The 13,221-nt window shown below is 48.1% G+C and overlaps 1 protein-coding gene across 4 annotated transcripts in view; it reads right to left on the minus strand.

Moving 5' to 3' along the window:
* Nucleotides 1-13,221, minus strand: part of LOC147106565 (high choriolytic enzyme 1-like) — a 392,254-nt gene that overhangs the window by 62,421 nt on the left and 316,612 nt on the right. For 2 of the 4 annotated variants that reach the window (XM_086007516.1, XM_086007517.1), the window contains exon 13: nucleotides 2,363-2,603. The exons of the other annotated variants lie outside the window; for them this stretch is intronic. In XM_086007516.1, coding sequence (XP_085863642.1) covers nucleotides 2,363-2,603 — 241 coding nt within the window. The remainder of the gene's footprint in view (nucleotides 1-2,362; nucleotides 2,604-13,221) is intronic. 4 annotated transcript variants of the gene reach the window in all.

The following is a 13,221-nucleotide window of genomic DNA, read 5'->3' on the forward strand; positions in this document are numbered from 1 at the left end:
AGCGACTGGGGGGAAGAGAGAGAGCGACTGGGGGGAAGAGAGGGAGGGGAGGGGAGTGGGGGAGGGGGCGGGGAGGGGGAGGGGGGGAGGGCAGGGGGGAGGGGGGAGGGAAGGGAGGGCGGGGAAGGGGGGATGGGAGGGCGGGTAAGGGAGGGAGGGGGGAAGGGAGGGGGGAAGGGCGGGGGGGGAAGGGAGGGTGCGGGGGGAAGGGAGGGGGGGGAGGGAGGGCGGGGGGGAAGGGAGGGGGGAACGGAGCGGGGTGGGAGGGGAGGGAGGGCGGGGGGCCCCCCTACGAGGGTCGCGGCCCCCCCCCGAGGGTCGTGCCCCCCCCGAGGGTCGCGGCCCCCCCCGAGGTGAAGACCGCCGATTGCGCGCGCAGCAGGAGCTGAGACGCGGCGTCTCTGGCTCGGCCGGCGGGCCCGGTTGCCAGGGTAACCGTGACGCTGACCAAGCCCCGCCCCCCGGCCGAGCAGAGAGAGAGACGTCGCGTCTCAGCTGCTCCTGCTGCGCACGCGGCCCCCCCCGAGGGTCGCGGCCCCCCCCCCGAGGGTCGCGGCCCCCCCCCCCCGAGGTGAAGACCGCCGATTGCGGCTGTGCCAGACATCCGGCGGGCCCGGTTGCCAGGGTAACGCTGGACGCTAGCCAGAGAGATACGCCGCGTCTCAGCTCCTGCTGCGCGCGCACCCTAGCGGCGCTGGGCTGAGGCTCGGCCCTCCAGCCTTCGAGTGGGGCCGGGAGGTGCCTAGCTCGGGCGTGGGTGCGGAGGAGACGCCGAGGCTTCTAGGCCTACCTGGAAAAACGGGGAAAGGTAGGAAAATTAATGAGATTAGATAAGTTAATTACTTTGTAAATCATTTTTTTAAAAAACAATATGTGTTTTAAAAGCAACGTTTTTTTTTAAGACGCAGAAAGCGGGAAAAAGAAAGGAAAAGTTTGGAATCAAGATGGCGGCGACTCACCTCAGTTCAGAACGATAAAGCCCGGCCACACGCGCACCGATTGGCCCGGCGGCACACGCCAGCAACCCGGCGTACGATTGGTCGAGCTCGAGGTCACTCTATCGCTAATGAGCGGAACGTTGAAGGTTTTTGGGATACCGCGGGCGGGATTTTAGCCCGGCCGAAACGTAAATATGCTTAAAACCGTCTCGGAAGCGTAAGCTTTCTTTGGAGGTAACGCGCGCGTAGGTACGCCCTGTAACATTCGAGCGCATAGCTCGCCAGACGCACACGCGATGACAGAATGACAGACAGAATGACAGACAGAATGACAGAATGACAGACAGACACACCGACCGATTTATATATATAGATGGTTGAGCAGGTTGGGCCTATACTCATTGGAGTTTAGAAGAATGAGAGGTGATCTTATTGAAACATATAAGATACTGAGGGGGCTCGACAAGATAGATTCAGAGAAGATGTTTCCCATCATGGGGGAATCTAGAACTGGGGGCATAGTTTCAGAATAAGGGGTCGCCCATTTAAAATTGAGATGAGGAGGAATTTCTTCTCTCAGAGGGTCGTAAATCTTTGAAATTCTCTGCCCCAGAGAGCTGTGTCGGCTGGGTCATTGAATATATTTAAGGTGGAGATAGACAGATTTTTGAACAATAAGGGAGTGAAGGGTTATGGAGAGCGGGCAGGGAAATAGAGCTGAGCCCAAGATCAGATCAGCCATGATGTCATTAAATGGCGGAGCAGGCTCGAGGGGCCAAATGGCCTACTCCTGCTCCTATTTCTTATGTTCTTATGTTCTAAAATGCCCAGAAGTCAAACAGTAACCAGAAATATTAAACAAATATTAAACAAGCAAGTAACTTTTAAGTTCTGCATGATCCCTTTAAATACTGCTGGCATGAGGGCCTTCTTGTCAGTTAACGTTACGTTGTGCTGAGTGAGGTAAGCACGTGGCAGGTGAAGCAATTGATGGTCGAAAATGGAAAACATGTCTTGTATGAATGCAGATCCTCATCTGCATACGTTATTTTTTACTTTAAATGCCACCAGCGTGTGCTCCTGATGAAAGTGCTACCTCTATCAATATGGAGGGCGGTGCACTTCCAGTCGGTGTGCGCATGCTTCCTGCCTGCCATTTTGGGGCCTAAGTAGGCTGCGTAGCGCCTGAAAAATGGGTGCTACACGGCCCAATTTCTAGGCCAATGTCACACAACAATTGGAAAGCCAAAGAAAATGATAAATCTGTATTTGTTTACTTAACTGAAGACTACTTAAGTTAGATAGTATAACTAATGTTGAGGTTCTCATTCCACCCCATGACCTTGAGATTAATGGTATTTTGCTGGTGATTTTCAGGGTACAAGGCCATGAAGAATTAATTTCTGTGTGCTGTTTTTTCTTACCTCTTCTTCCGATTGGACCGACAACACATTTATAGTCAACTTTGAGTCCAGGCTGCTTTTGTGCCCCGGGATGACTGAATTCTATCAAAAGGGCAGTGCCCTCAATTACAGGCACTGGTGCTCTTCCACAGAATTTTCCTCTACTGACGGGAGGTGCTTCAGAGACATCATGAATTTTCAGGTAGGCGTCTGTACATTTGTCAGATCTTTGAAAGTTGTATGTTGTAACTTCAAAAACTACCTGTTGAGGAACAGCAATATTTGTAAAATATTTAAGATTTTTAGGAATTTTCTGAAATTACTGTACATGTAGGATGCTTTGGAGACAATTTAGAGCTATATTTAGTTGTGACTTTTCGCTTTCCCCCAGCGAATGGCATGCATCATCAGATTTGTTCCATAGTTTCTTCCCCTGCTTGTATGTCTTTCCTGCCATGCAATACTGCTGTCAATAAGATAAAATGGTACCTGTCCCAGATTATCACTAATGCTATTCTTTAGCAGGGCACTAAGAGGCATGGAGAAAAGCCCATTGAGGTCATCTTGTTCAATTTTCCCTCTGTAGAAGACCCTTTCCTATGTAGCATGACTCAGGTCAGATCATGATTCAAACCTATAAACAGGATATTAAAGTTAATTGCTAGGGGTGTATTGAAGTGTTTCATGAAGAATTATTAGATCATCTATGTACGGATAACCGTAGCTGTCGTAAAGACAGTGGGGTTTGATTGACAGCTGGTTGATGGCTGACGTCATATCCGGGGGCGGGATCCGACGCCATCTTGGCCATGCTGGCAGTACTGTACTATGAGGCACAGAGTCAGGACTGAATAAATGGCACTCCACTACAACTGCTTGGGAGACTCGTAATTACGTTATTAAGATAACATTACATGGTACCAGGATTTATAGAACTCATGATAAGGACGTACTACAACAATGGAAGGAATAAAACCTCCGGCTAGCCTGCAACTACAAGGAAATGTGGATGAAAATTGGCGTGTCTTCAAGCAACGCTTTCTTCTCTACCTCACAGCGATTGACGCTTCGACTAGCTCTGGAACACGTAAAGTAGCTTTGTTGCTAACAGTGGCTGGCTTGCAGGCGATCAAGCTGTTTAATACATTTACGTTTGCAGCCAAAGATGATAAAAATGATCTGGACAAGGTGATAGAACGGTTCGACGAATACTGCACTCCAAAAAAGAATGAAACGTATGAGAGATTCGTGTTTCGCTCCCGCGTGCAAAAGCAAGGAGAATCCTTTGATGTTTTTTTGACGGACTTGAAAATAAAAGCACAAACATGCAACTTTAGGGACCTGAAGGAATCGATGATACGCGATCAAGTCGTTTTTGGAATACTCGACAAGAAGGTGAGGGAGAGAATGCTTAGAGACAATGACCTAAATTTGGATGCAGCAGTGAAAATATGTCATGCTAGTGAACTCTCAGCCATGCACACGAAAACTTTCGAAGGGAGCAGCACAGCAGCGGGCGGGAGCGCCCTGGGGCTGAAAAACCTGCCGGTGGATGTGGTACACAAAAGGGCCCACGGAGTTCAAGACGATGACGCCTTACGAATGCAGACGGTGCGGTAATAAACACGTAGCCAGGCAGTGTCCTGCTTATGGGAAGAACTGTGCAAAATGTAAAGGCAGGAATCACTTTGCCAAGATGTGCTTTTGGGAAGAGAAAACTGAAGGTAAAAAGACAGTGCATGTTATTGAGATTGAAGAGACAGGAGCAGAGACTTTGTTTGTTGGAATGGTGCAAAATGAGTCAAAACAGGGCAAAACTGCTAATGAAGTACACTCTGTAGGACCAAAGACTGAAGTTTGGATAGCTCCCTTGCTGGTAAATGGCACCATTGTTCCCTTTAAGCTAGATACAGGTGCTAAGGCAAACCTCATAAGTTGGAGTGATGCACGGAATCTCAAAGTACGACCTAAAATACTGAACAAGACAGTGTCTTTGAAGGCATACAATGGACAAAGCATTGAAACAAAAAGAACGTGTAGGCTGAATGTTAAGGTAAATAATCATATTCACCCTTTGACCTTTGTTATAGTGCCTGAAGGACATGAGTCACTGTTGGGGGATAAGGCCTGTGTGGATTTGGGCTTGGTAAAACGAGTCTATACTATCAATGAACTGAACTGTGTGCAGAGTGCCCCCCAAGATAGTACAAATCTGACTCATGAGACTATAGCACACGAATATGCAGATGTATTTCAGGGTTTCGGAGCACTGCCCTTTACATACTCTATCAAACTGAGAGAGGATGCACAACCTGTGATTCACGCACCCAGGAGAGTTCCAGTGGCTCTCCGTGAAAAACTGAGGAAAGAGCTAGACCACATGGAGGGACTAGCTGTCATAAAGAAGATTGAGGAACCGACTGACTGGGTAAATTCCATGGTATGCGTCAATTCAAAGAAAACTGATAAATTGCGTGTCTGCATGGATCCCAAGGACCTTAACGCCAATATCAAAAGAGAGCACTACCAAATTCCAAAGAGAGAGGAAATAGTCAGCGAAATGACAGAAGCGAAAGTCTTCTCCAAGATGGACGCCTCGCATGGTTTCTGGCAGTTGAAACTTGATGAAGAAAGTGCTAAGCTGTGCACTTTTAACACCCCATTTGGTCGATACTCCTACCAACGTCTGCCCTTTGGTGTTAGCTCCGCCCCAGAAATCTTTCACAGAGCAATGGAGCAAATCATTGAGGGCCTGGAGGGAGTGTGGGTGTATGTGGATGATCTGGTAGTATGGGGCTCCACTCAGGGGGAGCACGACACCAGACTGGAGAAAACACTTCAGAGAATACAGCAGTATGGACTCAAACTAAATAAAGACAAATGTCAGTTCAGTGTCAATGAAATCACATTCCTCGGAGACAAGATCTCTACAGAGGGGATTCAGCCAGACAAGTCAAAGGTAAAGGCTATACATGACATGGAGAAACCAAAGGAAAAGAAAGGGGTTCAGCGGGCCCTTGGCATGGTTAACTACCTAGGAAAATTCATTCCAAATCTAGCAGTGAAAACTGTTCATCTGAGAAAACTGCTGCACCAAGAGACAGTGTTCCAATGGGGACATGAACATGAGAGAGAATGGAAGGGGCTGCTACACATTCTAGCAAGTGAACCCCTACTGAAGTTCTTCTGCCCTAAAAAGAGGACAAAAGTGTCCACAGATGCCTCTAAGAATGGATTAGGGGCTGTCCTCCTACAGGAAGATGAAGGAGAAAGGCGACCAGTGGCGTATGCGTCACGCTCCATGACGGCTACAGAGTGCCGGTACGCGCAAATTGAGAAGGAGTGCCTTGGCTTGGCATTTGGGTGTCAAAAATTTCATACCTACATCAATGGTCTTCCCAAGGTTATCCTAGAAACGGACCATAAGCCACTGCTAGGGATCGCAAAGAAGAATCTGTGTGACATGTCACCACGGATACAACGCCTAATGATGAGACTTCAACGTTACGATTTTGAGCTAACATATGTGCCAGGGACACAAATGTTCATTGCAGACACATTATCCAGGGCTGCGCCTTACGCCACACAAAACAATAAATCAGAAGAGGATGTGGCTCTTCATGTGGATATGGTCTACGCAGCATTGCCCGCCACACAGGAACAACTATCAGTGATAGTCACAGAGACATCAAAGGACTCAGTCCTGAGTAAAGTAATGAGAAATCTTCAAGAGGGCTGGAAGAAAGGGTCATGTACACAATATTATCACATTCAGTCTGAGCTCTCTGTGGTCAATGGACTACTGCTTAAGTGTGACAGGATAGTAGTGCCCACCTCTATGCGACGAGAAATGCTCAACAGGATACATGAAGGGCACCTGGGTTCAGAAAAGTCAAAAAGGAGAGCACGTGAGGCACTCTACTGGCCAAACATGAACTCTGATATTGACCAGTTGATCAGCGAGTGTGCTACATGTCAGGAGTATCACTACAAGCAAACAAAAGAGCCCCTCATTACCACAGAGCTCCCATCAGAACCTTGGGAAAAGGTCGGAACTGATATATTTCACTATGAAGGAAAAGACTATTTGTTAGTTATTGATTATTATTCCAATTATACGGAGATGGCTCTCTTGTCCAGTACCACATCAAGGGCTGTGATAACTCACCTGAAGTCAATCTTTGCCAGGCAGGGCATCCCTCCTGGTCTCTGATAATGGCCCTCCCTATGCCAGTCATGAGTTTCAGTCATTTGCTTCAGAGTATGAGTTTAATCATGCAACCTCCAGTCCGCTCTATCCTCAGGCTAATGGAAAAGCGGAGAAGGGGGTACAGATTGTGAAAAGACTATTAAAGAAAGCAGCACACAGCAACACTGACCCATATCTGGCCCTGATGTCGTACAGGGCGGGCCCGCTAGCAAGTGGCAAGTCTCCAGCTGCGCTCTTACTGGGTCGGAAAATCCGTACACGACTTCCCAGTTATGTCACACCTGACCACAGAGATGAGGTGTGGGCAGACAAGGCTCGGAAACTACAACAGAAACAAAAAACACTTCATGACCGCACAGCCACTACACTCGTGCCTCTACAGGAGCAGGATATAGTTCGCATTGAAGGACCTGAGTCATGGTCTAAAAGAGCCACCGTTCTACAACAGGTCGCCCCCAGGTCATACAGTGTCATTACAGAGAACGGCGATGTGTTTCGCAGAAACAGGAGGCACCTACTGAAAACCACAGAGGCCTTTCAGCCTCAGGAGGACAGAGAGGAAGACGAGATGAGGGAAATGCCACAAAGTGACGAAGGACAGTAGTGATAATGTGACACCACAAAGTGACGAAGGACACAGTAGTGATAATGTGACAAGGGACCTGTGTGGTACAGACATGAACTTAAGGGATACAACTGGGGCGGTTCAGCAAACACCCGTTCAGCCACGCAGGTCACAGCGCACCAGAAAGCCTGTAGTTAAACTTGACCTGTAGACAGGGATTGATAAGACTGTAAACAGTTAATGGACTCCTGAGTGTGGGTAAGGTTTATACCTACCTGCAATTAGTTCAACAGTGTAGTTACACTGACTGTTTCTATATGATGTTAACAAGTGTTCTATGTGTTATGTTATGTTATGTTGTTACTGTGTTATGTCTTCATTGAAGGGGGAAGATGTACGGGTAACCGTAGCTGTCGTAAAGACAGCGGGGTTTGATTGACAGCTGGTTGATGGCTGACGTCATATCCAGGGGCGGGATCCGACGCCATCTTGGCCATGCTGGCAGTACTGTACTACGAGGCACAGAGTCAGGACTGAATAAATGGCACTCCACTACAACTGCTTGGGAGACTCGTAATTACGTTATTAAGATAACATTACAATCTACTGTCACATTACAGGATTTAAAATCATTTTTTCTTCATGGAAAACACTTTGGGATTGAGTTTTTTAAAGGATTGTGTTTTAAAACAAAATGAATTCACACAGGTTTAAAAAGGCCACATGCTGCAGGCATTGAAGAATGGGTATTAAAGTCAGACCATCCAGTTTGATGTCACAACTCACTGCTGAGTACAAACTGATATAACAAAGATCTGTTGTTTCATCTCAGGGTTATTATCCAGAATGATAATCCAGACTGACGGTATGGAAGGGAATAACTTCCAAAGAGCCGACCGTTGGGCTGCCGGGGTGCCTGCTCGAATCAGGCGGTAGGCTCTATTAATATGCAAATCGGGGTCCTACGACATACATAGGACCCTGACTGCCATTTTAGGACTCAACTGAGCAAGTGTGTGCTGTGCACGCTGCCACAGTTTACATCGAGTCTACAGCACAGAAACAGGCCATTCAGCCTAACTACGTCCTACTCTCACCATTATTGCAGCCTTCACTTCCCCACACCTAACATCTGACACACTGGAGATGCGCTATTTGCCCATGGCAGGCATATTCTCTAAACACCTCATAAGGATGTCCCGAACAATCTCTTGCAGAAGGTAGCCCACAATTTGAGACATGTGGCCACCATTAAAGGAGGCAGAGTCATGGCTGTGGCGACTGGCAACACTGGAGGAAATGTTGCCCAGGGTTTCCTCAGACCTTATCCTGTTTTCCCCTTCTTACTTCTATCTCACTCTGCACACTCTACATGACAAGCTGCATATGCTTTCACCAGCCACGTTTTATTTTGGTCTCCCTTCATGCCAAAAGGTAACCTATGTCCCTCTCTTTCATTTCAGGTGTTGAAAATGTGGACGCCCCCATACCACATTAGGGAGGTCAGCCTTCCTGAACATAGGAATATAGAAACAGGAATAGGCCATTCAGCCCCTCAAGCCTGCTCTGCCATTCAATTAGATCATGGCTGATCTGTATCTTAACTCCAATCACTTGATACCCTTAGCTAACAAAAATCTATCAATCTCAGTCTTGAACGTTTTAATTGACCCAGCATCCACAGTCTTTTGAGGAACAGAGTTCCAGATTATTACTACCCTTTGTGGGAAGAATTGCTTCCTAATTATACTCCTGAATGACTTGGATCTAATTTTAAAATTATGACCCCTTGTTCTGGATTCCCCCACCAGAGGAACTAGTTTCTCTTCATCTACCCTATCGAATCATTTTAAACGCTTTGGGGTCGATTTTGTCGAACCTGTCGGGAAGAAGGCGGGACTTCCCCTTTCGGGTTTTTGACCCGCCTACTTCGATGTCTGGCCAATCCGTTCGATTTTCCCTTGATTGACCCAGCGGGCTCAACAGGCCAATTAAGGGCTACCCGGCAACAGGTGACGTCACAGACTGCAATTTCATCTGTCAGGATTTCTTGACAGATGAAATATCAGTGTTTTACAGCTGTTTGAGGCTGTGAAACACTGACAGTCTGATTTCTAAGATGAGTCCTTCTGCGCAGACTCATTTAGAAATCTCAGCAGCACTAAAAGCTGAAGGCTGTCACTTTTCACAGATCGCAGCCGTTCATCTTTCAGTTCCGGCTGAGTGCTGCGCTCCCGACGGCTACAGGAAGAAAGGCTTTTAAGGTAAGTAGAGGTAAATAAAAGTTCTTTACACACTTTAGACACACCAAACACACTTACCTTTGCACTCATGCACCCATCACTCACCTGAGTGCCGACATCGCGACCCCTCCAACTCATTCAACCCGACAGCCCGCCTACTCTACCTGGCGTGGTTTGGAGCCGTCGGGAAACCCACACGAAACCCCTCAAAATGGGGATTAGGCTAAAAACTGCCTGTTAACTATCTGTTAACAGGCAGTTAATTGGCACTAATCCCTTCCCGCCTGGTTTCGGCGGGTCCCAGTGCGGGGCGGGTACCCGCCGCCCCTGAAACTTGGGAATTTCCCCCCCCACACGTCTGAAACCCCGCCTGACGGCTCCCCAAAAATCTAGCCCTTTGATTAGATCACCCCTCAATCTTCCACACTCAAGAGAATACAAGCCATATTCTGTAAACAGTCCTTATAATTTAACACTTTTTGCTCTGGTGAATCTGCGCTGCACCCCCTCCAAGGCCAATGTATCCTTCCTGAGGTGTGGTGCCCAGAACTAAACGCAGTGTACAGACCATGGCTCTGTACATCTTAAGCATAATTTCCCTTCCTTTGTATTCCAAACCCCTTGAGATAAAGGTCAACATTCCGTTAACAGTTTTGATTGCTTTTTGTGTCTGTTCACTAGATTGGTATCACAGGTGCAAGCTCACCGAAGGGCGAGATCGCATACTAGATCTGCTGTAGAGATTTTAGATGAAGACTTTGAGGGCCCAGTAACCATAGAAGACTGATTTGGCATTCAACAAGAAATGCTCGGTACACTGGGCAGCCAGCCAGTGAGCTTCGCCACATTCGCTCAGAGCATGGAGGAGTCCAGTTCCAACTTAAGTTGGAGCTTCATGCAGAGCACGGAGACCATTCTGTCAAACATGGAGCGAGTAGTCAGCTCCATGAGCACTACTTTGATGGGGCTTCTGCTGACAGCTTCTGCTGCCATCGTGGCTCTGGCAACCAGTGTCAACAAGTGCGTCCAGAGCGTCACATCACTGTTGCACTCTGCTCTCTTGCACAGCCAGAGGAGTGATGAGGTGCAGTCCCAGGCGAGTGGTCTTGGCTCCATGCAAGAGGCACCTGCTGTCCCTCACCATCCACTTCACTAGTGCCCTTGTTAATGCCACACAGCCAGCTGGGCCAGACTGCCTGACCCATGACAAGATGCTGCAGTCTGCAGTCAGCCCTGCAAGCCCCACAACTGCTCAAGGTTGCCCATCACAACCATCTGACGTGTCTTCAATGGAAGCTCAGCAACCTTACAACTCTCAAGTTGTAGCCACTGGGGATACACTTCATAGGAGTACTAGGATAGGTAAATGAGCACACAAAATAGGCACTAAGGGGTTGCGCAAGGGTGATTCATAATTATTCCTGTTAAAAATTTGACACAGATGGAATTGAGTTATTAGATAAGTAGATTTCTGGTATGGATGTGGTGTTGATGGTTCTATTTGTAGCGAAGTGTGGGCAAAATCCATAAGGCTGCACTAAAGGAAGGCAATAGGCTGGTGATAGTCAGCGCAGTAGTTATAAGGACTGCAGGACTGTTGGTGTAGTGGGGATGAGAGAGATAGGTCATGTGAAGGGCTTTTGGATGAGCTGCGCTCTAAGAACTTTGGCAGCTATGGTTGATGTTTCTTAAGCTATTCCTCCTCTTCCTGCTACTCCTCCACATGCTCCTTATCCTGCTGCCCAGGTGGTGGTAAGGGCCAGTCACTCATGATCGCAAAGTTATGGACCATGCAGCAAATGAAACCAAATCTAGGTACATGCTCAGGGGTGTACAGAAAAGCTCCTCCCATGTGGTCCAGGCAGTGGAAGCATTGCTCGAGGATGCTGACTGCCTGCTTAGAGATGCTTCTGGTGGCAGCATGGCTCACAGCAGAAATCAGTTCTCTAAACACTATATGGCAGGTGACGCACTTGTAATGAGTGCACGCTCGCCATATTAGATGCTTAGGTGCCTGTTTTGCTCCTGAATGATGGGTGACGTGCCTTCAAATTTCTAAGCTTAAATCCTCATCTGTATTAGGGCCCCTTAGGGCCCTTCAATCAGAGGATAATTTTAACCTAACCTGTCAGGTAGGAAACTGTCAGGATCGGATTGTGCAGCCACCGAAAGCAAAATCAGGCAGGATCCTGATCCTTCCCTGTCAGTTTCCCGCCGGGCAGGTTAGGGTGCAATTACCCCCATTACATCTGTGGCAACATCACAGACACTCTGTGATGGAAAAATGCACTGAATGTTTCTTGTAGGGATGTCTGGAATTAACTTGGGCGGCTCATCCTCTACCTTGAACAGCAAGCTATAGATGATGTTGATCTCAGTGGGGAAGGACTCTTCAGTCACTGTATGGTCTGAGACCTCATCCACATTTTCCAGATAGATGAGGATGGTCTTGCTAAAACCACCCAGTGCTGAAACAAATACATATTTCAACTCACCGGGCTAGAAATTCATTATAGCCCAGGAATGGGCGGTATCATTGGAAAAATTGGAGATTTAGCGCCAGGCACTAATGCTTTAGACTACATGCAAAATTCGTGCTCACTGCTCAAAGAAATGATTGGAGCGCTAATTCAAGTTTTAAAGCCCAAGCTCATTGGCATTACACTCAAAGGGTGGATCAATATCAGATGCAGTCTAACCGCCAGTCATGATTGCCACAGGCTTTCTTAGTTCTTAAAGGGGAGGTTCATTGATGCTGCAGAAACTCATTCTCAGCATTGCTAGCTGTGCCGCTGCCTCAGCAAGCAGCAACATGTCAAGGAGAAGGAACCAGAAGACTGAAGCATCTGTACTCATGGCAGATCCACGCCCCGGCAAGTGGCAGGAGGCCGTCACCACAAGTCTTCCGCATCATGTGGAGGGAGGTAGCGCAGCACGTCTCAGGCAGCACTGTGGTCCCCAGGACCCACACACAGTGCAAGAAGAAATTTAACGACCTCACTCGGGTTGACCTCGATCTCCACACACTGCCCAAAGCACCACACCCCCAGCTCTCACCCACCAACAATATCTACCCCCAGCACTCACCCACCAACAATATCTACCCCCAGCACTCACCCACCAACAATATCTACCCTCAGCACTCACCCACCAACAATATCTACCCCCAGCACTCACCCACCAACAATATCTACCCTCCAACACTCACACCCACATCTTACACTTTGCACACAATGAGAGCTATTCAACTATGGCAAGCACATCACCCAAATACATTGCTCCACACACACTCACACAATTTCCTTTCTCTTGCAGGCCAAGATGGTTCACAACAGGAGTGCACAGGCAGGGAACAAGCCGACACCCAGCCACTGTCTGCGCTGGAAAATAGAGTGCTGCAGATTATTGGGTGCCAGATGGTGGACGCCATGGCCACCGGTAAAAGTGACCCCCTTGGGGACAACAACGGTATGTTCATCCCTACTCCTTCTTCTCACAACCCACTTCCCCCTCACCCCACAAGCGCTTTGCACTTTCCAGCTAATTATGCTATATGCATGCATTTCTCCCTTCCTGCCCTCCTTCCCTCACGATGGCCGCGGGTTGGCTGGCCGGCAGGCGTCTCCAAGATTTGATGATGACTTCCTCCATGCTCTTGTGGAGGGAGTGAGAGGGCGCAAGGAGGTTCTGTTCCCCTCAAATGGATGTAGGAAGCCTCCTCAGCAAACCAAGGCAGACTGGCTGCAAATTGCTGAGGAGGATAGCACCAGGTCTTTGTGCTAACGCACCTGGTTTAAGTGCCGCAAAAGGTTCAATGATCTGCTACGCTCAGCAAAAGTGAGTATAACATCACACTTACCTT

Source organism: Somniosus microcephalus, chromosome 15 (assembly GCF_052327205.1).
Source record: "Somniosus microcephalus isolate GS21.2 chromosome 15, FLI_Smic_1.0, whole genome shotgun sequence".
Taxonomy (NCBI): Eukaryota; Metazoa; Chordata; class Chondrichthyes; order Squaliformes; family Somniosidae; genus Somniosus; species Somniosus microcephalus.